The sequence below is a fragment of the Doryrhamphus excisus genome, chromosome 5, assembly GCF_030265055.1.
Source record: "Doryrhamphus excisus isolate RoL2022-K1 chromosome 5, RoL_Dexc_1.0, whole genome shotgun sequence".
Lineage (NCBI taxonomy): Eukaryota > Metazoa > Chordata > Actinopteri > Syngnathiformes > Syngnathidae > Doryrhamphus > Doryrhamphus excisus.
Genome location: NC_080470.1, coordinates 15,524,780 through 15,551,386, shown reverse-complemented (window position 1 = coordinate 15,551,386; position 26,607 = coordinate 15,524,780). Strand labels below are relative to the sequence as shown.

The following is a 26,607-nucleotide window of genomic DNA, read 5'->3' as shown; positions in this document are numbered from 1 at the left end:
CATAAGCACAATATTTTCTTACCTTTTTCTAAAAGCCTGAAAGACGAGCATGTGAGTGACAGTCGCGATAAAAGCCCAGTATTTTATGAACCACGTGGTGTGTCTTGTCTGTTTGTCAGTTTATATTGTCCTTCCTAAAGCTCCGGAGATCCTGGAGGGCCAAGGCGTCGGGCCTGAGACCGACGTTTGGGCCATCGGCGTTCTCCTGTTCATTATGTAAGGACTGAGTTCAGTTAATCTGTATCGATGTTCTTCTTCTACTTCCTGGCACCGATGTTCTATCGTGTTTGCTTTTCAAGGTTGAGCGCCGACAGTCCATTTCATGCAGAACGGGGCTGGGAGCAGGACAGGAACATCAGGAAAGGGAAGATCCAGTTTGGACGCTGTTACCCGGGTTTGTCCGAAGGAGCCTTGACCTTGATGAAGAGCAGCCTGAACAACAAATCCTGGTGAGCCTCTGCTGAAGAGTTACTGCTTGCATGCACCTGGAATACCTGGATCCATCGCCCCATCGCTCCATCGCCCCATCGATCCATCGCCCCATCGCTCCATCGCTCCATCGCCCCATCGATCCATCTCTCCTTTGCCCCATCGCCCCATCGATCCATTGCCCCATCGCCCCACCGCCCCATCGATTCATCGCCCCATCGATTCATCGCCCCATCGATCCATCGCCCCATCGCTCCATTGCCCCATCGATCCATCGCCCCATCGATCCATCGCCCCATCGATCCATCGCCCCATCGATCCATCGCTCCATCGCCCCATCGATCCATCGCCTCATCGCCTCATCGCCTCATCGCTCCATCGCCCCCATCGCCCCATCGATCCATCGCCCCATCGCCCCCATCGCCCCATCTCTCCATCGCCCCATCACCCCATCGCCCCATCGCTCCATCGCATTTAGTGTCTGGCAATGTGGTGACCTCGGCGAAGAACCACTTCCAGTCTCTTTGAGCCAGATAGATTACCATAAATGTTCCAATGCTCCCCGTGAGCAGCCCGGCGGGTGTCGGCCGGTGCGGTGGGGTGCCTTGCTGCTCGCCTGCGTGCCCCCTCCGCTTGCTCATGTGCGGGCCTCCCCCCCTCGCCCGCTGTTTTGTCTGCCTCACTGCCGTAGCCCCGACGCCGTGGTCGACGGGGGGCTGGGGTGCTATCCCTTGGAGGCCCGTGCCTCCTTGGGCTCGGGGCCTGGTTGTGGGTCCGCCCTATAACGCCCTGGATGCCCCACCCGGGGATGTCCACGGTGTCTGCTTGCGTGTGTGCGTATTGAGTGGATGGGGTGTCCGCGTGTGTCTGAGCTATTTTTATGTATTTATTGTTTTAAATACGTATTAGTTTTATTATGATTATATGTGTATATATATATATATATATGTGTGTGTGTTTGTGTATATATGTGTGTAAATGTATAGCTATATAGCTATACGGGGGGAGGGCTCTGCGAGGGTCTGGCGCTGGGTGATCCATCTCTGCCGCCTGGTCCTCCATGGGGTAGTGGGTCCCGGCCTCATCTGTCCCGGCTGGGGCGGTCCTGTGTCGGTGGTCCATCCTGGGGTTACCTGGGGCTGGCCGGGTTCCGCTTCCTGTGGGTGTGTGGGGGTGGCGGCGCCTCTGGCCATGGGCGGGCTCCCTTCCAGTTGGCGGGGGTGTCCTTGTGCCCGCAGGTGTGTGGCCCTTGATGCCCTTCTGCTCTAGTGGGGTATGGTCTCCCGCCGGTCTCGGGGGTGTGGCTCTCCTCCAGCCTGCTGGCGCCCTGTTTCTGGTCGGGGTTGCCTCTCCATGGCCCCTTGCCATGCCCCTTAAAAACATTAGAGCCCTCTCGACATGAAATAACACCCCTATAGTAAGGGATTGTGCCTCAGACAGATCATCGTACAGAAGAGTTCCTGTTCTGTACAGTACTTCCTGTGGTGGCCATGTCTCATCAATGTGACCTTACTGTCAGTCTTACTTTACCATAAGGAACCCCCAAAAATACAGTAGTTATTAAGGAACTAATGAAGAATAATCAGGAAGTAATGACCAGGGTTATGTAGATTTCTTGGTTAGCTACTTCCATTTTGTGTACCTTATTGTAAAGTGTAACATTATTGACGCCTGACTAAAAATCCCAGGGTCAATTTCCTCCCTAGCTTGCCCAGAGGACAGCCAGAAGCTTAGCTATTTCTGTTAAACACGATATCCAAAGTCTTTTGGAATTGTCTTCCAGGGGGCGACCCTCCGCGGCCGAGTGTCTCCAGAACGCGTGGCTGCGGGCTCACCGAGCCCCCCAGCGATCGCGCCACTCCAAGGTGTGTTTCTCCACCGACAAGCTGAAAGCTTACCTGGCGCAGAAGGAGGAGAAGCGAGACCAGGTGCGCACCAAGCTTCAAAGTCCCTTCCTCCAGCAGTGAAGCCCCCAACACCCCCCCCCCCCCAACGTCAGCATCTTTAGCGAGGAGGAATGTAGCTTACATGCTTTACGTTACGTGGTGGCGTTAAGCATCCTCTGATGATGTGTCTTAAAAAGCTGCATGATCCTCACATTTCAGGGCTCAGTGCAGTGATGACAGTGATTATATACCATGATGATATGGTTTGGTCTTTTTGTTTTGATGTGCAGTGTTGGCAGTAATAAATATAACATTAATGATGAGTTCAATTGCTATACAGCTGTTTGCGACGTGTTAGTATGCACCAATATCGATATCAACCATCTGGGTGTGGCTTCAATCACCATCGCTCAATACTGCTTATAGGAAACTAAACAGCTAGTCAACCAGAGTTGCAGGAAAACACTGACCCCTAGTGTTTTGGCAGAGAACTGCATGTCACAATACAAAGAACTAAAGCCCAACTCTTTGACATATTTGAAGCCTTTTCAAAACAGTCACACAATAATGACATCCTTTTTTGCTAAAATAACTACAGTAATCCATAGTTTTTTACGGTTAATTTGTGAATTTCTGCAAAATTCCTTATTTATAAATGGAATATATCTACAGCATAGAGAACTTGTTTACAACTTTCTAAATATGCTTTTTAAACATAATTAGAGCCCTCTAGACATGAAATAACAGCCCTATAGTCGCATTTGCACTCCTATCAACCAATGGAGTAGACATAAGAGTAATTAAATAAGTCATAAATAAGACTCATGTGTGTAAGTGCTGCTCTCTGATAATCAAAATAATTCAGTTACTTTTTGGGAAAGGAACTTCAGTAGTCCCTCGTTTATTGTGGTTAATATGGGAATTTCAGCAAAGTGTGATTCCTGATTTTAGAAATGGAATATTTTTGTAGGTAGAGCATAGAAAACCTGTTTAGCACCTTTAAAACATACGTTTTTTTTAACATTATTAAAACCCTGTATACATGAAAGAGCACCCCCATAGTCACATTTACACTACAGTAAACCTCGGATATATCGGATTCAATTGTTCCCACTGGTTTTGTCCGATATAAGCGAAATCCGTTATATGCGTATACCGGAAAATGTCCGTTTTACGCATATATCGGATTTATATCCGGTATATGCATAAATCGGATTTTATCCGTTATAAAAAGGCACTTCCTTGACTATGTTTCCAATGTACCTGGACGCGCAGGCAACGCTGCAAACGCTGCAAATGACGTCGTATAGCGGCCTGTCACGATTCGGCGAATCGGAGCGCCACGATGCGGCCATCCGATATATGCCAGGGAAATTTCATGGAAATGCATTGGAACGGGACTGGAGATTTTGTCCGAAATAGGCAAAATCCGTTATAAAAAATCCGATATATGCAATTAATTTTTATTGGAAATGCATTACAGAAAAATCGGTTCTTTTTTAGCTGTCCGTTGTGAGCGAATTTCCGATATATCCGAGGTTTACTGTATTTCTATTTAGGAAAAAACGCATGATTTGGACAAATAAAACCATTACTGTACAACTAATTACTTTGGAAAAAAGTCATTTTTGCCAACACTACTGATGTCTAAATGGTTGAAATAAACACCATCAAGTCGATTGGTGATTGTCTGGTTTTATTGATTCAGCACGAACTTGCATGCGGGTGTTCCCACGCCACCTGGACATCCCAGTGAGTGACACCGTATACATCCACTCATGTCCACAGGCCTTTCTAATAATTAGCTACATGGTGTACCAAATAAAGTGAGCGCAGACTGCCCTCCAACCCCCACTTGAGAATTTCCCAATGCGGGTGAGGAATAGACTGGGCTAATTAGAATCTAACCGCGTCTAAATATTCTACTAACACAAACCTCCATCTTGCTTTCTTTTTCTCCTGAGCAGGACAACCTGCTGAACTAAGCTCTCCGCCGTGACACTTGGAGCATAACAGACAAGCTTTCTCCAGCAGGGACTTTCCTTAAGTTGCTTACGAGCATTGTCGCGTCCTGAGGTACGGATGCGTGGCCTTTTTAGGATTTGTTCTCTTGAACCTTTTGGATTTCCTGCACAAAAACACAAAAGGTGACCACATTGCTTTAGCAGAGGTTAGCATTGGAAATGATCCATAGTGGCTCTTTACCGATATCCCATATGCCACATATGCCATATATGCCATATCCCTAATTTTCCTCAATTTCCTCTTATTTCTCAGAATATTCCAACTTGTTCAAAACTAACTTTTTTCTCATGAATTCAACTCTGTGCTACTAAAATGACATTTGTCCTCATAGTATGATGGGATTATTGTCCTAAAATTCTGACTTTTTTCTCTCTCTTTTTAAACGCTATTCTGGTAAAATTGCATGGGTTTCCCTCCCCAACAATTTCCTAGTAATTTTTTTTGTCATAATTGTGATTTATTCCAATGATATTCCAAAATTTTCCAAAAATGCCAACTTTATTTTGTTTGGAATCGTGACGCTCGGGACTACAGCAGCATTTGTTTTTTGGAAAGGTTCATGAAACCATGACTATTAATCAAAACGTTCAAAAATGGGCCACAAGATTAGGTACATCTGTTTCTATTTTTAGAACAGCACATAGAAAAGCCAGAGAAAAGAGAATTTACAGACTTTTCACAGCCTTGTAGCTCAGCCATGCGGCCACGTAGAAACGTGATTAATGGCTCATTTTTTTAGATAAACTTCTCAACTATATCTGTCGCTAATTATTTTTTTCGTTGAATGTTTAGTTTTGGCTCTATCTTCATCAGAAGGAGGTGTGCACAGGGCCCTCATCTCCCACTCTGACGCTAGAGCACGGGAGGCGAAAAGATAACTTTTTTTTTGCAAACAACTCCTCTTCCTGGCCACACCGTTTTAGCTAGCTTGATTTATTTTAGTGAAAACATAGGAATTTTCCGCCCCTTTCCAAAAATGTCACTCTCATGTCTGAGATGTATGAGATGTACGGATTGCCTTCTGGGCCCCTAGAAGCGACGCAAAATTTCTCCCATTCACTCCAATGTTAAAGACACCGTCTTTTTTTCTACAACTCTTCAATTTTCGATGTTTTCGACTCGTCCTCGTGCGATCATTTCTCAACCGATATGCAAAACGAGCAGATCTATGCGAAGCCCCGACCCTTGGGCCGCTCACGGTCGTCTCGTGGTGTCGATATCTCGAATCGTTTGGCCGTAAGAAGCTTCTGTTCGACATGAGCGATTCAGCCTTTTCAGTCATTTGTGCCCATTCATTGTCCTCCTCCTCACAGCCCCTCCCTTTGAAAACGACGGTGTGTCGACATGTGCGATTACGATGATTCCCTTCCCAGCTGATACCATACAGCTCATTTATTGTGTAGATTTTAAAAGTTAGATTTTTCTAATTAAGCACAGTGACTCCAGGCACCTCAAATACCAAAATATCAAAATATCAACATTTTCGTAGAATCCATGATACAGCAATAAGCTGTGTTATCATCATGTCAGGAATCGATAGTTCAGTATCAACCCGCACGTCACACCCGCTCTGCTCTTTAGTCCTCCATGGCAATGCAAGTGCTGCTTTCAATTGGAAAACAACACATGACATGTACAGACACCACAGCAGTGCCTGGCAACTTTCATGACTTGATGCTATGTCCTAGCAATTAACATGCTAGCACTTAGCATTTAAGCTAATTTACTCATGTCCGAAGGCAAATACACACATGGTATGATGTGGGGACACCTTAACACTTTTGGGACTTGAAGCTGTCTTGCTAGGTGCTAGCATGATGACCGTTAGCATATTAGCATGTTAACATTTTCACTAATTTACTCATGTCTAAAGGCAAATACACACATGGCATTATGTGGGGACACTATGGGACTGCCTTATCACTTTTGGGACTTGAGGCTGTCTTGCTAGGTGCTAGCATGATGTCTGTTAGCATATTAGCATGTTAACATTTTCACTAATTTACTCATGTCTAAAGGCAAATACACACATGGCATTATGTGGGGACACTATGGGACTGCCTTATCACTTTTGGGACTTGAGGCTGTCTTGCTAGGTGCTAGCAGATGTCTTTTAGCATCTTAGCTAATTTACTAATGTCTAAAGGCAAATATACACATGGCATTATGCAGAGAGGTTCTAGGACAGCCTTGGTACGTTCTAAAATTGAGGCTTTCTTGCTAGATGTTACCATGCTAACTCTTAGCATGTTAACATTTTTAATAATTCATCTCTACGGAACTCCAATTACATTATTTTTCGTTATAATAAGTTTATTCTTTTAAAATTGGTATTTCTGTCCCAGCAGAATAAGACTTTTTTTCCTCTCAATATTTGAACTTTAGTCTCGTAAAATTTTTAATAATAAAATAAAAAAAATAATTTTAAAATTAAATCATAAAATTTCTGCTGTTGTTGTTTCTACAAATTCCACTTTTGCCTCCCAAAAATGACAACTTTATTCGTGGTAACAAGACGTTTATGTTGCTAAAATGTTGCTATTTCCCCCCATCATTTCTCTTAAAATTATAGCTTTTTCCCTTCATATTTTGACTATATTCTTGTAAAACTACAGCTGAGTTTTCCCGTTAAATTCTATTTTTAGAATGGCCGCAATGCACCTCTGCAACAAAAGGAGGCTTAGGCTTAGACGGCCATGTCAGCCGGAGTGATGAATAGGAAGAAGAAACGCGTTCAAGTGTTCCGTTCGCTCACATCATTGAGGATCTCCTTCAGCTCCGCGTAGGCGCGTTCCAGGTCATCGTTGATGATGATGACGTCAAAGACCCCTGGCTCCTTACCTGGAGAGGAGTGTTCCGATCAGCGTCACATATTGATGACGGCATGAATGAGGAGAGATGAACTTACTGAGCTCAATGTCAACGCGAGCTGCCTCCAGACGTTTCTGTAGACTCTCCTCTGACTCCGTCTGTCGGTCTCGCAGACGTTTTTCCTGAGCAAATTAGAGAGGTTGTTCAAGGGTCCCTGACACAAAAATGTTGCAGTTCAGCCTCATCCCGGAAGTGACGGAATGGGGGTGACACCTCTTGGCTAAAGCATAGTAACCGAACAGCTATAACTATTCGGCTGGACGGTCCAATCAAAATATTCCATTTTGTGTTGCTGTTTAAGACAGCAGCGGATGAAGAAGTTGAGACAACCTGAGACGGAGGCCACCCACCTCCAGTTTTGTCCTTTGCAGGCATCATTTCACCGATGACTGCTATTACGGTATAAACCAGGGGTGGGCAAAATGCGTTCTGCAGGGTACATCGGGCCCACCGGGTACTTCCAATTTCTTTTAAACCTTTAATATGGAAGCTAATATCGAAGCTATATCGAGGCAAACATGACTGACCAGCAGTGCTATTGTGAAACACTTTTGAGGACGCCATCTGCAGCTGGGGCAAAAAAGTGATCCAAACAAGAAAACACGTGACGCATAACATAACCTCCAAAACACAAACTCCAGCATATCTACGCAAAATATCGCAAAAATACGCAAAAATACGCAAAAATACGCAAATATTCCTGCCGCAAGACATGCTGGGTAGCTTGTGATGCTCTTTCTCACAACATTTTGCCGTGTCGCTTTTTTGCTCCATTGCAAAATATGTTGATGAGGTCATCAGGTAAGTAAAAAGAAGGGATGTTCATATTGTTGTTGCCACTGGGTTACCCAGAATGCCTTGTGGCGCTTAAGCTGTTTATTAGCAGTTGATTTACGTGATGCGCTATCTTGCTGTGGATGTGTCGTGTTTTTGTGTCGGTTGTTGCACCGTGAGTAAGTGATGATCACGCTTATACGGAGGGACCCTCGGACAGATTTTTTTAACTCAAAGTGGCCGGTGAGTCAAAATGTTTTGAAAAAGGAAGCTAGTCGGACAAAAATAGACAAGAAAAGCGATGTCAAAGTAAGAGTTGTCAAAAAACATTTTCATATAACGCATGTTCCAAATTGGCTCATTCGATCGTTATCCAATCATGTTGTGTTGTGGTACATGAAGAAGTCTCCTCACCAGGACCTCCATGGACGGGGGCTGGATGGAGATGTAGATGGGGTTCAGGTCCGTCTCTTTAATCCTCCTCACCCCTTGGATGTCCACATCCAGGATGCAGATCAGGTTCTTGGCCCGCACGTCTTCTATGGCTGCTTTACTATCACACGCACACATGAAGTGAGCGAGCTAAGAGGATCGCTGCCTTGATTCAAGCCGCTCACACATTTTGTGTTATCCTCACAATAAGAAGGAGAGATTAAGCCTCACACACACATGGGGGGGGGGGGGGGTTAAAGCTCCATCTGTCCCAAGACGTTTATATCTCCTCTTTATCCTGTTGATCCCAGTGGGACCGTGGAAATGTGTACAACCTGTTTTCATGAGGAACAACACACTTCACTCCGGAGTTGTTGTTGTTGCACAAAAGAAACCCACTATTCTTTCATCCACCTCAACCCCCCCTCCCAATGAATGTTGAAATCTATTCACCGTCCGAGAATGGAACCAGCAAACATCCGGTTGGGAGACGCCCACTCTGTCGCCCCCTATCCACCAGTAGGGGGCGACAGGCTTTTTGAATTTGAAATTTACAATTCATTTTCATTTGGGGAAAAATGTCATAAAAAATATTGAATTATGAAAAATGTCGGAATTTTTACAAAAGCCCAGTCAGATGGCCCCCATGTGAGGTAGAACTGGTGAAAAGTGGAAAACCATTGTTAAACTTGAAAAATGACACAGGGACTGAGGATCGAACCAGCAACCATCGGGTTGGGAGACAATCCACCTGAAATTTTAATGATTACAGCGGGCTGGAGAATCTAACCAGCGACCATCGGGGCCGGAGACCACCGATGTCCACCTGAGAAAATGAAAGATTATTTTCCACCAGTAACCGCAAGTAAAACTACAGACTGAATGTTAAAATTTATAAATAAGATAAACGATAAATGAACGATTACGCAGGGAGCGAGGATCGAACCAGCAACCATCAGGTCGGGAGACGACCGATCTCCCTGAGCCGTGTCGCCCGTGTTACAGTAATGAAACACGTCATCGGATTTTCCACCAGTGGGGGCCACCTTTTAATCTGGCCATTACAGGGGACTTGGGGATCGAACCAGCAACCATTGGGTTGTGCCTTTAGCAGCGCCATTCTGTGGATTCCTTAGCATTCTCACGCTGGTTCGGTTATGAATCAGAGAATGTGGTTAGGAATTGAAGTTGTTAGTGGCTCACCTTGTTCCGTACAAGTTCCCGGAAAACTCAGCGTTCTCGATGAAATCGCCCTGATCGATGCTGTCCTGCATGACCTGCCGGGTGGTGAAGTGGTAATCTGTGCCGGGGGGAAGAGGAAATATGGAACTCGTCTGATTGGCACGTACACACAGCATACATCGTACGTCTACATTGTTACTTCAGCACCAAACTGGGGGGATTTTACCAAAACAAAGCCAGTTAATACTCTACTCCAACAAAACACTCAATCATTAGCATGGGATGTTACTATAACTTTCACTATTATTATTATTTTATTTTACGAGACGATACACGAGATTGGGCCGACCAAAAGGAGACGAGATTTTAACATTACTTTTAAGAAAACTACAACGAAAAAATCGATGACAATATAATTTAGTCTCCTAATTTTGACTCTCTTCTGCTCTCTGTGTGTATGCCAACAGCCTCGCCTCCACCCAACGAGACGAAGAGACTTTATGACTGACAAAAGGGCTTACTCCGTTGATGCCGTTGTTCTATGGAACAAAAGCGACAAAGGTGCTTAAACTCTCTCCCTGACTGTTTGGAGGCAGGAGATGAGGAAAACAGACAATATGACAATTTTAATTTATTATGCGATTAATTAATTTATGATCGTCCCATGCCTAGTGCCCATGTGACAAATCATGTCAAGTTTTCATCGCGCAAGATCGGTGAGCGGTGACCCTCCTCTTAGCTTGACATTGATGGAGAAATTAGATACAAGTTTCACATTTACGTCTCACAGAAGCTACTGTTTGATGCGTTCAAGGACCTAGGAACAAAGTGCAAAATCTCAACACTTGGCGAAAAAAAAAACCATATACAAATTGCGGCTTTTTAAAAACAGATTTATGAATAATTACCCACTTCTGGCGAATGAGATGTACGTATTTCACGTGGAAAAAAACTTTCTTTGGAGAACTGAGAAAACCTTTTGAGCAAAAATGTGTGAATTTGCAGCGCAGTGAATGCTGAATTTTGAGCATGCTGGCTTGATATTGCCTTGAGTTTCATTTATTGTGTGATTAATTAATTTATGATCATTTATTTAAATGATATTTAAATAAAATATAGGAATAAAGCATTGTACCAATATGCTTACTATGACTAGAATGTTAAAACCTACATGCATCAGTGATGCATCAGTCATGTGCTACTATCAACTTAAAAAAATAAATATTAATAAATAAAAATACAACACCACTACAAATTTATCTGATAAAAGATCTCACAGGAGCAGGTTCCATCCATATTGTTATTAGTAGCAGTAATACAAAAAAAATCATGATAAAAATTATGTTAAATGTGTACTATTTATTTTCCTAGCAAAAGGAAAAATGTACAGTTAATTATTAAATATATTGTTATTTTAAAAAAATAATATTTTTTATATAAACTTAGATGATAAAAAATACAATATACATTATTTCTCTTAAACATTATTTTTTTAATGTGTACTATTTATTTTAATTGCATAAACATTCTGAAAAATTAACAGTTAATTCCTACATGTGTTGTTATTTTTTTTTAATATTATTATTATATAACTTTAGATGAAAAAAAAACAATATAATTTTGTTTTCCCTTTTTTGGCCACAGACTTTCAGCCGAGTACTGCACTCCATTTTGCCTGAACTGCCAATTCATCAACCATGGAGGGATAAATCAAGTAATGGACTACGGTGTGTCTGGTTAAGTAACACTTGAGCTAATGATTGTTTGCAGGTTGTTAGTACTCTACAGAGGGGGGCAGCTGTAAAACAGGACAGGACACGGGAGTCACTACGGAGGCATCACAGGGGGCTATTTTCAAAAGCTTTTTACTCCAAAGTGTACTTTCAAAAGTCTTGTTTTTTGTTTCCAATGGAAAAGAGGACCAATGGAGAGCGTTTCCAGGGTGATGAAAGTAACCCCCCATCTCTCTTATGCCTGAAGAAACGGCACGTGGAATCACGCGGCAGTCACCTTCGTGTGTGGTTTCTGATTCATTTGGACACGACAATGAGTTTTCTAAGTCTTCGGAGGAAAAGACGTCAGCTACGGGCAGTAAAGTAGCCCCCAGAAGCAGGGGGAGAGTGTTGAGGCCTATGGAGAAAGCAGAACAGGCACAGCTTTATCCCGTCCCAGACTGAAGGAAGGCGGGTAAGGAGGGGGACATAGGTTGGGGGGGCGGCATTCGTCAAGTTCACTTGGGAGTAAGAAGACGTGCGGGAGCCTGCCTGGCAGACTGGGACGTATCATAGAGGGAGGAAGGACGTGTACAGGGGTGTCCAAACCGTTTACACAGAGGGGGGGCTATCGTACCGAGGACAGCATGCCTCTGTGATATACTCACAAAATGTTCGGGTGACATTTGAGGACAAAAAAATGAACCTTCTCCACACAGCCTTAGTGTGACCTAACATTATGTACACGTGTTTCTACAATGGCGGTCAAGATGTGCTAAGCAGTTAAATATTGCTGACTACGTACAAAATACAGGCCTATAATATGTTTGTTTTTTTCACTGATAATCCAAATATTAGAGAAATATTATATACAGGCCAATATATTTTTCTTGGATTTTAAAAATACTATGATAAAAAAATTCCATCTAAAATACATTTCCTAATTATGTAAATAATACAACAATATTACACACACCAATACATATTTTTTGGGAGTTCTGTATTTATTTTTGTATATTTTTATTGATTTAACTTTTGGGGGAGAAAGTCAAATATAATACCTGACAATGATTTTTCTCTTCTACAATTTAAACAAAATCATTGCTAATGTATTTTTTTAAATAGTTGAAATAAAGGAAAGTGTAATTGTTGATGTATTGACGTATGTATTATTGTAATGTCTAATATTATTTAAATTCTTGAAGATCCCAATCAAGGCTAATTATTCTTTTTTCTCATAAAATGTTTTTTTTCAGGTATTGAATTATTTGATTTAGTCTATTTTTATTTTTTGACAACGTCAAATATAATAATTGAAAATGAATGACTTTAAAAGAAAGGTGTTTAAAAAAATTTAAAAATAGTAACATGATTTTTAAACTATAAAATAGTTCTAATGGAAATTCTAATGATGATGGATTGGCAGGTTGTAATTTCTTATTTTATTTAAAGTCTTAAATATCCAAATTGATTATTGACTATATTATATATAACAGAGAACTTTTTCTCATAACTTTAAAAAAAAAAAAAATCCTTTCAATGTAGCTCTGATACTTTTCCCTGTATTTATTTTTTTATATTTTTCTTATTCAACAAAACAAAGCCTATTATTAATACTATTATTATTCAGAAAAAAACAAGTTCCCCCCTCGGCCGCACTTTGACCACCCCTGCTGTACTTAAAAATACTTGGTACTGAGGTGTGTACTCAGGTGAAACTAAGGACTGAAGGTGCTAAAACATGAACGCTGAGTTCTTTGCAGTACCTTTGCCGTCTTCCTCTCCAGGTCGAGGGTTCCTGGTCGTGTCTGTAAAGAGACAGGTTACACATTGTTAATATCAATAATAGAAATAATAAATGGCATTTAAGCGGTAAAGAATATGGATGGATGGCATTTACGCCAGTCACAATACTGCAGGGGCAGTGCCCTGCCATATCCACCAGATGGTGCTATTTAATAACTCCAGAAGCAGCTGACAGTTACCGACAGCCAAAGCCGTGGAGAACGTTTTTCGTATACAGTGAAGAAAATAAGTATTTGAACACCCTGCTATTTTGCTATTTCTCCCACTTAGAAATCATGGAGGGGTCTGAAATTTTCATCGTAGGTGCATGTCCACTGTGAGAGAGATAAACTAAAAAGAAAAATCCAGAAATCACAATGCATGATTTTTTAACAATTTATTTGTGTGATACAGCTGCAAATAAGTATTTGAACACCTGTGTATCATCTAGAATTCTGACCCTGAAAGACCTGTTAGTCTGCCCATTAGAAGTCCACCTGCACTCCATGTATCATCCTGAATCAGATGCACCTGTTTGAGGTCGTTAGCTGCATAAAGACACCTGTCCACCCCATACAATCAGTAAGACTTTAACTTGTAACATGGCGAAGACCAAAGAGCTGTCCAAAGACACCAGAGACAAAATTGTACACCTCCACAAGGCTGGAAAGGGCTACGGAGCAATTACCAAGCAGCTTGGTGAAAAAAGGTCCACTGTTGGAGCTATCATTAGAAAATGGAAGAAGCTAAACATGACGGTCAATCTCAATCGGAGTGGAGCCCCATGCAAGATATCACCTCGTGGGGTCTCAATGATTCTAAGAAAGGTGAGGAATCAGCCCAGAACTACACGACAGGACTTGGTCAATGACCTGAAAAGAGCTGGGACCACCGTTTCCAAGGTTACTGTAGGTAATACACTAAGACGTCATGATGTGAAATCATGCATGGCACGAAAGGTTCCCCTGCTTAAACCAGCACATGTCAAGGCCCGTCTTAAGTTTGCATATGACCATTTGGATGATACAGAGGAGTCATGGGAGAAAGTTTTATGGTCAGATGAGACCAAAATAGAACTTTTTGGTCATAATTCCAATAAGCGTGTTTGGAGGAAGAAGAATGAAGAGTACAATCCGAAGAACACCATCCCTACTGTGAAGCATGGGGGTGGTAGCATCATGCTTTGGGGGTGTTTTTCTGCACATGGGACAGGACGAGTGCACTGCATTAAAGAGAGGATGACTGGGGCCGTGTATTGTGAGATTTTGGGGAACAACCTCCTTCCCTCTGTCAGAGCATTGAAGATGGGTCGTGGCTGGGTCTTCCAACACGACAACGACCCGAAGCACACAGCCAGGAAAACCAAGGAGTGGCTCCGTAAGAAGCATATCAAGGTTCTAGCATGGCCCAGCCAGTCTCCAGACCTGAACCCAATCGAAAATCTTTGGAGGGAGCTCAAACTCCGTGTTTCTCAGCGACAGCCCAGAAACCCGACTGATCTAGAGAAGATCTGTGTGGAGGAGTGGGCCAAGATCCCTCCTGCAGTGTGTGCAAACCTGGTGAAAAACTACAGGAAACGTTTGACCTCTGTAATAGCAAACAAAGGCTACTGTACCAAATATTAACATTCATTTTCTCAGGTGTTCAAATACTTATTTGCAGCTGTATCACACAAATAAATTGTTAAAAAAATCATGCATTGTGATTTCTGGATTTTTCTTTTTAGTTTATCTCTCTCACAGTGGACATGCACCTACGATGAAAATTTCAGACCCCTCCATGATTTCTAAGTGGGAGAAATAGCAAAATAGCAGGGTGTTCAAATACTTATTTTCTTCACTGTAGCTTTGAAGAGATTCTGGACAACCATCCACCTTCTCAGAAGGTGCTGCTGATCCCAATACCAATGTGGTGGAAATGTGTTCAGAAGTTACAATGCCAAACAACAGTCCCGTTATAATGTGTTTATGGGCCAGGGCAAAAGGGCTACACTTGGCCCAAATTTGTGAGAAACACTGAAATAATCCCCAGAAAATCAGTTTTTCAGGGAGAAGGGAAGATCCCAACTGCAGGGAGGCTACCAGACTTTGCAAAGTCCTGGTCTAGATGAAGAGCTGAGAGCTTTGTGTTGTTTTGCTGGTAATGAAGCCTACTTAAGCGGTTGTTGGAGCTTAAAATGTGACAGGAAGTGCTTGGTACACGTACGTGACACACTGAATCCAAAGACGCCTTCATGTTCCTTCAGGAGCCTCTTCATCAGCGTGCTCTTCCCCGCTCCGGATGGACCGCTCAGCACCACCGGCCTCGGTCCTGACATGGTCTGACATGGACACGCAGTGATGGAGTATTGTTTAGTACATACGATACCAGTACTTCTCCTGTTAAGTCATCTGTGCTAATCCCCTGATCCCTGCTGCTCTGATCCACTTCACTTCAACACACACACACACACACACACACACATGGGAGGTGTAAAATAGATCTTTTATCAAGACATCACTCATAAGTGTCACCTTTTAATTCAAATACTAAAACATGCTCCTTCACCTAATTGGTGCAACAGGCCGGGGCCCGGGGGTTCAATGCTGGATCATGAAGTCACGGCGAGTCAGAAGCAGGATTAATTGGGTTTAGGCCGAGTAGCACAAAGGCTGCTGGGATGCCTGACCTGTTTTACCTGCTCATTTACACAAGCATGTCATGATCGGGACTTCAGATTTTCCTTTATTCATCACCATTTATAAAACATTGGCCACTGCTACAAAGGGTCGTATAGGTATCGATAACATGCAGCTACATTCTGACTTCACCTATATTCCATATAGTTTTAGTCTACTTATGTTTTTTCACTTTTATTTCTCTAACAGCCGCTCTATTTGTGACCATTTGCATATGTTCATATATTAATCGCTGATCATATTGTCCCTCAGTGTATTTGAAATAACTATATATTCCATAATTGTAATTGAACAGTTCGTTTTTACCAAAAACCTGATATAATTGTTTCAATTTTTAAAGTATTAATTATAGGATATAATTATTAGTGATATCCGATATGCCGATATTGTCCAACTCTCAAATTCTGATACCGATATCAGCCGATACCGATATGTGTAACTATCTCCTGTGGTGGATTGAATACAAATGTGTTTATACATTTTTAACATTGTTTTTCATGATCGGGGACAAATCTGATACTGATATCAACAGATATCAGACTGATAATTATTCCAAATAGTTACAATAGTATCATTTCATTTCTATACCTGTTTTTATATATTTGATTATCATAAAGATGTATTTTAACTATGATTAAAAACAGAGGGTTAACAACAATTTTTTTATTACTATTAGTATTTTTTTCTATTTCCGATGTGCTCGCTGTGATCTTGTGCTTTTATTCTGAAGGGGATGTTTAATGCCGCTAATGTCGTCTATTAATGGGCTAATATAGAGTAAGTGACTCCAACGCTCCAACGTGCTTTTTTTTGGCAACCTCTCCTCCAAGACCAACACGTTAGATTATAACATGTTACTTTTTGTTCTTATGCTTATTAAATATAATCCCTTTACCTTCGGGAATCGCGAATGCTAATGGCTAGCACTACATGGGATTTTCTATGTAATTAACATTGTGCTAAGCAGGAATGACTTTGTATCTCACGTGAGTCATAACTGGAATGTTAGGCTTACATATAAAACACTTTTGTTATAAAACATACATTTTATCTAATAAATAAGTTATATTTATTGTATTTTTTAATCAATGATTACAAGGGAAGGCATTTTCCTTACCTTTCCTGGAGAAGAAGTTGAGTATATCCCTCGGTCAGGTCTTGTTGTTCAATGAGGGAGTCTCTGATCAGCTCACTGTCAACCTCAATTACCGCCGTCTCCCCTCAGCCCGAACCGACCCATCACACGGCGGCTTTTTTATATCCCGCCCATCCACACCTGGACAGTGCAGGTCACATGACCACTGCTGTGCTATACACACATCAGGAAACTGGGGCTTACAGATGGAAGTTAGACATGAGAAAATTAGCAATATTTTCCGGGCTGAGTATCTTTCAAAGTAAAAGCCGCGAGTATTGAGATTTAGCTCCGGTAGAGCCGCGCTTGGCTCCACCCTGCTAATCCCGCAGCGACCCACTTCTTGAAAAGTCGTTACATCTCCATCAGCAATATAGTACAACCTCAAGCCTCCTTTTTTGGGCCACATCTTTTATTTTGGTAACACGGACGAAGAAGTTAGTGTGGACGCAGGAGCAGCTAAAGACAAACTGTACAGTCAATATACAAACACCAAACACAAAAAAACTATATACATGTGCTTCTATTCCTCATAAAACACACAAAAGGGTTATAAAATTGATAAATATCGTCTCGTTGTTCGCTTAATCCACCAATCAGGTTGCAGGAAATGGTTTAGGAGTCACTGAGGGAGGCTGCTCTGACTAAAAAGTAGGTCCAAGGTGAGAACGAGGGTGGGAGTCAGGCCAGCTGCTCACAAGTCCAGCCCTCATGGTGGTCCCGGCGTCACAGGTAGACTCTCCTCAGGTCTCCAGGAGAGGTGATGGTGTTGCATTGAGGGCACAGCTTCTTCGCTCCCTGAATACATACACGAATCTATCTCTTTTTTTTTTTTTTTAAAGATACATTTGCAGAGAAAGAAGCCTACCAGCGTTCGGAGCCAACACTCCTCACAATGAACATGCCAGCATTGGATGGAGGTCAGCGGGGTGGTGTACGTGTCCTGTGTGGGGGGACACGTGCAAAGCTTTAATACGTATAATACTACACCAGGCCGCTAGATGTCGCCCAAAGCAAGTACATTGACACTTGACATGTGCTTAATCTACAGCAGTGATTCCCAAAGTGTGGGCCGCGGCCTCCTGGTGGGTCATAGTGGTACTGCAGGTGGGCCATGAGAGGTCATAAAAACTATGATTAAAAATTATTATTTTATTGTAAAATATTTATTACATGATTTAAAAAATATTTATAGGCCTAATAATAATAATAATAACAACAACAACGATAGCAAGTTAAGTGCTTTGAGAATGCAGCATTTCGTCAATGTACTGTTTATAGGACAAAGGTGGGCCGCATACATTCTTTAGATTTTCAAGTGGGGCCTGAGTTGGTAAAGTTTGGGGACCCCTGCTCTACAGAATTGTAACGTTAACCACATGGCATGGATCAGCATGGAGGAACGCAGGACATCTTCAACTCACACTTGAAATAAAAGCCACAAATGATTATTTGATGGCGATATTAAAATAATGTAATTTATAATAATATAACATAATATACATAAATAGAAATAATATAAAATAAAAGTAAAATTAAAATAAAAAAATGTATAGTTTTTATGTAATCTTTAAATTATTCATTGATTTGAAAGTTTTTTTTAAGTTCATTGGTAAAATAATTAATTGATCTCATAAATAATACAATACATATTACTACTACTATTACTAATAAGAATATACTAAATAAACACATATACAACTGTCAATTATATAAAAACTACGCCAGGTCTTTTTCATTTTTATACAGAAGACAAAGAAAATATATTTTTAGGATTTTATATAGATATATTTTTGATGGATGGTTTCCAATACCTATAATTTTTCAAAATCTAATCAATAATTGTTAATATAATAATAACAATAACATATAAATATTTAACAAATTAATTACAATAACAATAATAATTTAATGTAAATTCTAATTTTACTATAATAACATAAATAAAAGTAAAATATATAGAAATACAGGAAGATACACTAATAATACTACAAATACTACAAGTTGTACTAATAATAAGAATGATCATTATAATAATGATTAATTATTATAATGAATTCATAATACAAATAAATGGAAAAACTACAAATACAGAAAAAACACCAATATTATTAATAATTATTATTAAAATTATTGTTCATCATGATCATAAATGACAATAGTAAATAATAAAAATAACAATAATAACAACTAATTCCATGAAATCAAATAAATAATAACACATTCAGAGGAATAAACCTCCTGAAATATGTAAGCCATCAAGCCAACTCACCATGCAGATGAGGCATTTAAATCTGTCTCCTTTACACAACTGTTTCTCTAAATCTCGTATCCGAGCTTTAAGAGCATCCAGGGACGTCGGCGTGCAGTCTTCTGGGAGCCTGCACACACACACACACATTAGACACAACAGATCACTTATAAATGGGAGATCTATGAAATGGCTCGCCATCATGGACAGTGAGCATGGCATGTAGCAGCAATCCCATTGGCTGCATGTGTTGTGTCGTTTATCAGATGCACACACTAAAATGTGATATTTCACAAAACTCACATGTCTGTGTTCATGTTTTTGCAGGTTTTCGGGAGGGCGTCCACTTTGTCGCAAGTGCTGGTGGAAGGACTCTCTGCAAGGTGACAAGTGAGCAAAAGTTGAAGCATGAATCGGAATAGTGATTCATCTTATGTTGCCATACCCTCACTGCACCATTTGGAAATTTCTCTGTGGACTCCGGGGTCGGGCATTATGCTGCCGCTGCAGAGGGACAACCAAACATGGCATCACAGCAGGCAAGGATGCTTTGACGTGTGAAGCGGCTGAGAAAAAACACATACTTGGCTGTCGACTCCTTGATGTTTTCACCAGAGCACATGATCACATCTGTCTCTGTGTATCTGACGACAACGCTCAGGGAAAAAACGCAACAAAAACACACCAAACTCTTCTTCTTATGTGACACCGTTTGAGAATCAAAGTCAGAATAGTCAGAATACAGTATAGGAATACGTATTATCACTACATTTACTTCATCAAATACAGTAAAGTCTCGTTATATCGATATCGGTTATAACGAATTACTGCTTATTACGATACTATTTTCATTTCCCGGCAAATTTCTAGTCTTTTATGATATAATTAGTTCCGTTAGTACGATACCCGGTTATTATGATAATCCGGTTACTACGATGCCCTTTTCATCTCCCGCCAGCCAATTTGGTCTGCTTATATCGATACAAAAGCAGCTTAAATCAATCTTTGTTTAAGGATTTCAATACCAAAAAAAAAAGAACACGGCGAACGGCTGCTTCCAGTCAACTTTATTTTTCACACTTCCACCACCAGAGCGCAGCACACACACCGATTCCCGCACTTCCTGGTTCACAGGTCATGCTCAACCCGCCCCACATAGCTGGCCAAACACATGCCTGCAACAGAAGAACCAACTGACATAGCATACACACCTATTCCAACGAAGACACAAGCGTACAAATACATGTATTTAATTGTGTTGTATTCAGATATCTTTTTATTCTATACACACGAGAGAAACCACGAACGCAGTTGGTTCTTCTGTTGCAGGCATGTGTTTGGCCAGCTATGTGGGGCGGGTTGAGCATGACCTGTGAACCAGGAAGTGCGGGAATCGGTGTGTGTGCTGTGCTCTGGTGGTGGAAGTGTGAAAAATAAAGTTGACTGGAAGCAGCCGTTCGCCGTGTTCTTTTTTTGGTATTGAAATCCTTAAGCAAAGATTGATTTAAGCTGCTCGACATTGTTCTATACTATAGAACAAAGTGCATTATTGCCCACTTTTAATGCAGTTCGGCGCAGGATCGGATATATCGACAGTCCGGTTATATCGATATTTTTTCCGACTCCCGACAATATCGATATAACGAGACTTTACTGTAATACAAATATAAAAATAACATAAGACTTTATGAATAGATGAATAAATAAATACATACAAACTAATAACCACATAAATAAATGGAAATACCAAAATCCTGACTATATAAATACATTGAAAAAATTCCCGACATAAGAGGTTATAATAATAACCTCTATATTATGATAAGAGGTTATAGGTCGATGTCCGAAAATGACATTTTTGCTGAAAATCCAACTCTCAATTTCAGCCAATACCGACACCGATTTTGTAACATGACATATCTCCAGTGGTGTTGTATAAAGCATTTTTAAAATCGGTACTCATGATTCAGGAAAAATCTGACACCGATATCAACTGATATTGCAATTTTATGCTAATATCAGACATCCCTAGAATAATTAAAAATAACTATGAAGCATCAAAATGACATATATTATATTCATTCTACCGCTTAACCTCATGAGGGTTGTGGGGGTGCTGGAGCCTATCCCAGCTGTCTTCGGACGAGACTGGTGGCCAGCCAATCACAGGGCACATATAGACAAACAACCATTCACACTCACATTCATACCTATGGACAATTTGGAGTCGCCAATTAACCTAGCATGTTTTTGGAATGTGGGAGGAAACCGGAGTACCCGGAGAAAACCACACAGGGGTGGCCCAGGATGGGATTGAACTCGGGTCTCCTAGCGGTGATGCCTGCGCGCTAACCACTCGTCCGCCGTGCAGCCCACATACATTATATACGATATATATATGATATGATATACTGCAAATGACTCCAAAATGTATAATAATGTAATCACTATCTTGATACTAATTGTAATTTTATATACTGTGTCAATTTTGCATTATTATATTCTTACTATTTCCTAGCTTTCCTTCAATCTTCCTGGCTTGTAAAAAAAAAAAAAAAAAAGGATACTGGGCTCGGCCGTACTCTAAGGTGTCGTCTCCGTCCACGTCCAGGTCGGCGTCGCTGTCCCGCCCTTCTTTCGATGTGCTGCTCACCAACATGGCCCCTTCAGAGATATTTTCACATTATGCGGAATGCACAGAGATGCCACAGGGACAGCTTTGCTACACATCCTAAAACTGCCATCTGTCAATCAGCTGCAGATGTGGGGGCTGGTGGTTTGATCATTTTGTTTTCTCCATGCTAACCTAGCATGTTGTTATTGTTGTTGAAAAAGTGTGTAATGTTAGCATTTTGCACTTAGCATTTTATCATCACATACTAGACCAGGGGTGGGCAAACTTTTTGACTGGCGGGCCGCATTGATTTAACAAAATTGACGAGGGGCCAGACTCGATATTTTACACGTAAGAGGCCACCTGGAATGATTGAATGATTACAAATTTCCCCACTGAGGGACAAATAAAGGCATATCTTAAAATATCTTAATTGTATCTGTAAAAGTGTCATGCAATCTGCTTTATGGGCACTTTGAGATCATTTATTGGATGTAAAGTGCATTATAAATTTATAATAATAAATGCATTATTATTTATATTATTATTATTATTTATTATTATTAATTGTATTATTATTATTATATGCTTGTGTCCCTTTTTTCAAGAGCACTTTGTAAATAACAGACCACATCAAATAACGAAATTATTGTATCTGTAAAAGTGTCATGCAATCTATATGTGCACTTTGAGATCATTTATTTGATGTAAAGTGTGTTATAAATTTATAATAAGAATATATTTTTTTATTATGTTATATTATTATTATTTGTTATTATTATTATTATTATTATTATTATTATTATTATTATGTGCCTGTGTCCCTTTTTTCAGGAGCACTTTGTAAATAACAGACCGCATCAAATAACGAAATTATTGTAATCTGCTATGTGTGCACTTTAAGATAATTTATTTGATGTAAAGTGCGTTATAAATTTATAATAATAAGAATACATTTATTATTATTTGATATTATTTGTTACTATTATTTTATATTATTATTTTTATTATTATTATGATGTAAAGTGCGTTATAAATTTATAATAAGAAGAATAAATGTAGTATTATTTTATATTATTTGTTATTATTATTTTATATTATTATTATTATTTGTTATTATTATTATTATTATGTGCCTGTGTCCCTTTTTTCAGGAGCACTTTGTAAACAACAGACCGCATCAAATAACGAAATTATTGTATCTGTAAAAGTGTTATGCAATCTGCTATATGTGCACTTTGAGATCATTTATTTGATGTAAAGTGCGTTATCAATTTATAATAAGAAGAATAAATTTATTTTTTAATATTATTATTATGTGCTTGTGTCCCTTTTTTCAGGAGCACTTTGTAAACAACAGATCGCATCAAATAACGAAATTGATAAAACCATGAAAATGTCGTCTCAAGCCATGATGCCAGCTTGTATGTTGACTTTAAATGAAATACTTTGGAAAGAACGGGCGGGCCGTATTCAAACACTTGGCGGGCCGGATGTGGCCCCCGGGCCGTAGTTTGCCCACCCCTGTACTAGACCATCCATTCATCAACACTTCAGGCTTCTGATTCATGAGTTCCCTTTCCCACAAATGACAAAAATATATTCATTCATAAATCATTGCTGCTTTGTGGTTGAATTAGCCCCTATAAGTCATAAAAAAACATACATAATACATATATTTTTGCCTAAATGAAGCATTTTCATACATAGAAATGGCTCGATGAAGTAGTAAAGTAAAAGTAATGTTACACTGATGAGTATGTTATGTCTACCACACTAGTCTAAAGGTGACTATAGTGGTGTTAGTTCATGTCTAGAGGGCTCTAAAAATGTAAGCATTTTTCAAAGGCTGTAAATTATGAAAGTATGCTGTTTATAAATAATTACGGTATAAGTAAAAAGTGTTAAGTACACAATGGTGCTTCATGGAGACAAACACAGCACATTAGCATTAAAGCTACACACACACACACATAAAGACAGGGCCTTTTAGGTTGTGTGTGTGTGTGTGTGTGTTTGCATGCCAGCGCTTGTGCTAACCTTCAAGGCACGCTGTTCCTTGCTCGTAATGTGGACTGAAAAGTTCAGCGCTTTTTCAGCTGCCACTCACTCACGTTATTTGCCCTCCACCGCACACACACACACACACACCTTTGAACCCTCCGACCAGCGACATCATCTGTATCTTCCTCCTCTCGTTCCACTCATCCTCCGATGGTGTGGTGTCTGCAGGGACCTCCTAAACACACACACGGCAGATTGTAGCTTTAGGCTGCGTTTTTCATCGCAACAAGAAATCACGCCGACATGACAGTCATCCTGATCTTGTGTGAACACAATAGCGGCGTTCATGACAAATCTGTGCTTGCTGATATTTCTCACAAGACCACAAAAATGCCACTTTCATCATCTGTCTTTTGGGAGGAGGTGATAAAATCAAACACACCTGAATGTCGTCTGGTTTCCTCCTCTTCAGTTTGCTGATCCTGACTGCGGATGAAGACACACAAGCATCACTATTAGATCATATGCATCTTTAACAACTTCAGTCATGGAACTTCAGCCATTAGACCGCCCTTTTCTTCCTTCGGTTTCTTGTCCATTTGAATGCCTGGCACAGCTAAAGGTGCCTTTATTATTTTATATTATATATAATGATGACAACAAAAACAGCCCACAAGAGTTTCATTTTTTGTTTTCAGGAAAATTCAGTGACTGAAAAATCGTCAAAAGCTCAATATTGCAAGCTATCGGTTCTCACCAGTGGCAGGAAGAAAAGCTCAGATTCTAAGCTCAGAGTATAAAAACACCCCATTTTTCAGATCCTTTTCTCACAAAAAAGCACTTACACAAAATTGGTCAAAAAGCTCAATATTCTAAGGTACTGATTTGCATGAGTGATAGGAAGAAAAGCTCCGGCCAGTATAGAATGACACAATATTTCAGATCCTTTTCTCACAAAAAAGCACTTACACAAAATTGGTCAAAAAGCTCAATATTCTAAGGTACTGATTTGCATGAGTGATAGGAAGAAAAGCTCCGGTCAGTATAGAATGACACAATATTTCAGATCCTTTTGTCACAAAAAAGCACCTACACAAAATTGGTCAAAAAGCTCAATATTCTAAGGTACTGATTTGTATGAGTGATAGGAAGAAAAGCTCTGGCCAGTATAAAATGACACAATATTTCAGATTCTTTTCTTGCAAAAAAGCACTTAAAGAAAAATTGTCAAAAAGCTCAAAAGAGTGAAATATTTCATTCTTGTGTTTCTTAATTTTGTAATGTGTTAATGATTATAGTTAAGTGACAATAAACACAAATTCGGCATGTCATAAATTAGCAAAACTGTCAAAAAGGTGAAACTTTTCTATTCTATAGTGAAATATGTCATTATGCGTTTATAATTTGGTAATACAGTAAACCTCTGTATATCGGATTCAATTGTTCCCACTGGTTTTGTCCGATATAAGCGAAATCCGTTATATGCGTATACCGGAAAATGTCCATTTTACGCATATATAGGATTTATATCCGGTATATGCGTAAATCGGATTTTATCCGTTATAAAAAGGCACTTCCTTGACTATGTTTCCAATGTACCTGGACGAGCAGGCAACGCTGCAAAAGCTGCAAATGACGTCGTATAGCGGCCTGTCACGATTCGGCGAATCGGAGCGCCACGATGCGGCCATCCGATATATGCGAGGGAAATTTCATGGAAATGCATTGGAACGGGACTGGAGATTTTGTCGCAAATAGGCGAAATCCGTTATAAAAAATCCGATATATGCAATTAATTTTTATTGGAAATGCATTACAGAAAAATTGGTTCTTTTTTATCTGTCCGTTGTGAGCGAATTTCCGATATATCCGAGTCCGATATATCCGAGGTTTACTGTATTTCAATGATTATAGCATAGAGACAATAATCAACACAAATTGTCAAAGATCTTGATATTATGAACTACTGCTTTGTGCGAGCAACAGGAAGAAAAGCTCAGACATGTTGCAAGACCCCCAATACAAAACATCAGGTCTATTCCACAGTTTGAATGACACTATGGGAATTTGTGAGGGAAAAACTTTAACCTCACGGTACTGTATGTTCAAGAAAGAGATAACATTTTGTGTGCCAGTGTGAGCACGGGGAAAACACACAATTGTGTGCACTGCAGCCCCGCTTTTCCTCCCTGACGTGAAAGTTAACACGGCAGAACAGCAGCAGCATCTCCTTCTCCGTTGGGACCACGCTGGCTGCAGATTGCAAGTAAGGGGCATTAAGTTTTAGGGCCCCTTAATTCCCGCATGACAGTAGCTCCTGACAGTCGGGGTGACTGTGGGGGGGTTGGTGGTGCACACACACACACACACACACACACACATACACACACATCGGGGCTGGTGGCCGTGACCTCGGGCAGCGCCATGCCAGCAGATATAATGAGGGTTAAAGAGGCGGTCATAGATGAGGAAGAGCTCATCAAACAGAAAAGAAGAGGAGAGAAGGAAAGTGAGAGGTTGATTAATCAACACGAGAGACCCCCCCCCCACACACACACACTCTTCATGTGACGTGTATTTAGAAGCTCATTAAGGCGTCCTGTTATAAGCCCAATAAAGCCTAACAGACCTCGACAGCAGTTTCGGAAGAAAAGCTCTGCACTCCTTTAGTCTGCCATTTTTCATATTTTTTTCATACAAAATGCAAGACGTGTGCTTTCCTTGAACTTTTATGAGTACATATTTCAACTCTTGAAACAGAGAAAACACAATCAAAGAACTCGGTGACAGGTTCGTACTGAATATATAGATTTATTTGTGGATTATATC

At 40.4% G+C, this 26,607-nt stretch overlaps 3 protein-coding genes across 12 annotated transcripts in view; 1 reads left to right on the top strand and 2 right to left on the bottom strand.

Moving 5' to 3' along the window:
• Positions 1–4,242, top strand: part of obscna (obscurin, cytoskeletal calmodulin and titin-interacting RhoGEF a) — an 88,161-nt gene extending 83,919 nt beyond the window's left edge. For 6 of the 8 annotated variants that reach the window (XM_058074409.1, XM_058074406.1, XM_058074407.1 and 3 more), the window contains 3 exons: positions 120–216; positions 300–449; positions 2,213–4,241. In XM_058074409.1, coding sequence (XP_057930392.1) covers positions 120–216; positions 300–449; positions 2,213–2,396 — 431 coding nt within the window. In that variant the 3' untranslated portion in view covers positions 2,397–4,241. Of the gene's footprint in view, positions 1–119; positions 217–299; positions 450–2,212 lie in introns of all 8 variants that reach the window. The other 2 variants (XM_058074403.1, XM_058074405.1) reach the window with 2 other exon arrangements.
• On the bottom strand, positions 3,977–17,143 carry guk1b (guanylate kinase 1b). 2 transcript variants are annotated; one of them, XM_058074437.1, is made up of 9 exons: positions 16,892–17,143; positions 15,302–15,416; positions 13,078–13,119; positions 11,610–11,729; positions 9,621–9,717; positions 8,400–8,538; positions 7,249–7,333; positions 7,096–7,181; positions 3,977–4,443 (listed from the first exon to the last, which is right to left on the bottom strand). In XM_058074437.1, the coding sequence occupies exons 2-9, from the start codon at positions 15,411–15,413 to the stop codon at positions 4,411–4,413; spliced, it is 714 nt and encodes a 237-aa protein (XP_057930420.1). In that variant the 5' UTR covers positions 15,414–15,416; positions 16,892–17,143; the 3' UTR covers positions 3,977–4,410. The 2 variants fall into 2 exon arrangements, with proteins under 2 accessions (XP_057930420.1, XP_057930421.1); XM_058074438.1 differs by lacking the exon at positions 11,610–11,729 and having other exon boundaries at positions 3,978–4,443; positions 16,892–17,140.
• A 17-nt stretch (positions 17,144–17,160) lies between these two features.
• Positions 17,161–26,607, bottom strand: part of rnf220b (ring finger protein 220b) — a 48,068-nt gene continuing 38,621 nt past the window's right edge. The window contains exons 7-15 of one of the 2 annotated variants that reach the window (XM_058074426.1): positions 24,221–24,264; positions 23,926–24,013; positions 21,728–21,824; positions 19,745–19,804; positions 19,606–19,664; positions 19,464–19,536; positions 19,182–19,290; positions 17,778–17,852; positions 17,161–17,707 (exon numbers count right to left, since the gene is read on the bottom strand). In XM_058074426.1, coding sequence (XP_057930409.1) covers positions 17,636–17,707; positions 17,778–17,852; positions 19,182–19,290; positions 19,464–19,536; positions 19,606–19,664; positions 19,745–19,804; positions 21,728–21,824; positions 23,926–24,013; positions 24,221–24,264 — 677 coding nt within the window. In that variant the 3' untranslated portion in view covers positions 17,161–17,635. The remainder of the gene's footprint in view (positions 17,708–17,777; positions 17,853–19,181; positions 19,291–19,463; positions 19,537–19,605; positions 19,665–19,744; positions 19,805–21,727; positions 21,825–23,925; positions 24,014–24,220; positions 24,265–26,607) is intronic. The other variant, XM_058074425.1, reaches the window with a different exon arrangement.

Bases quoted from the DNA above. Each gene is read 5' to 3' on its own strand.
- guk1b (XM_058074437.1), bottom strand. From the start codon at position 15,413: ATGTCAGGACCGAGGCCGGTGGTGCTGAGCGGTCCATCCGGAGCGGGG. The intron at 13,120-15,301 runs GTACGTGTACCA...GTCTCTTTACAG, and splicing joins CTTTGGATTCAGTGTGTCAC to ACACGACCAGGAACCCTCGA. The intron at 4,444-7,095 runs GTGAGCGAACGG...GTTTTTGTGCAG, and splicing joins TGAAGGAGATCCTCAATGAT to GAAATCCAAAAGGTTCAAGA.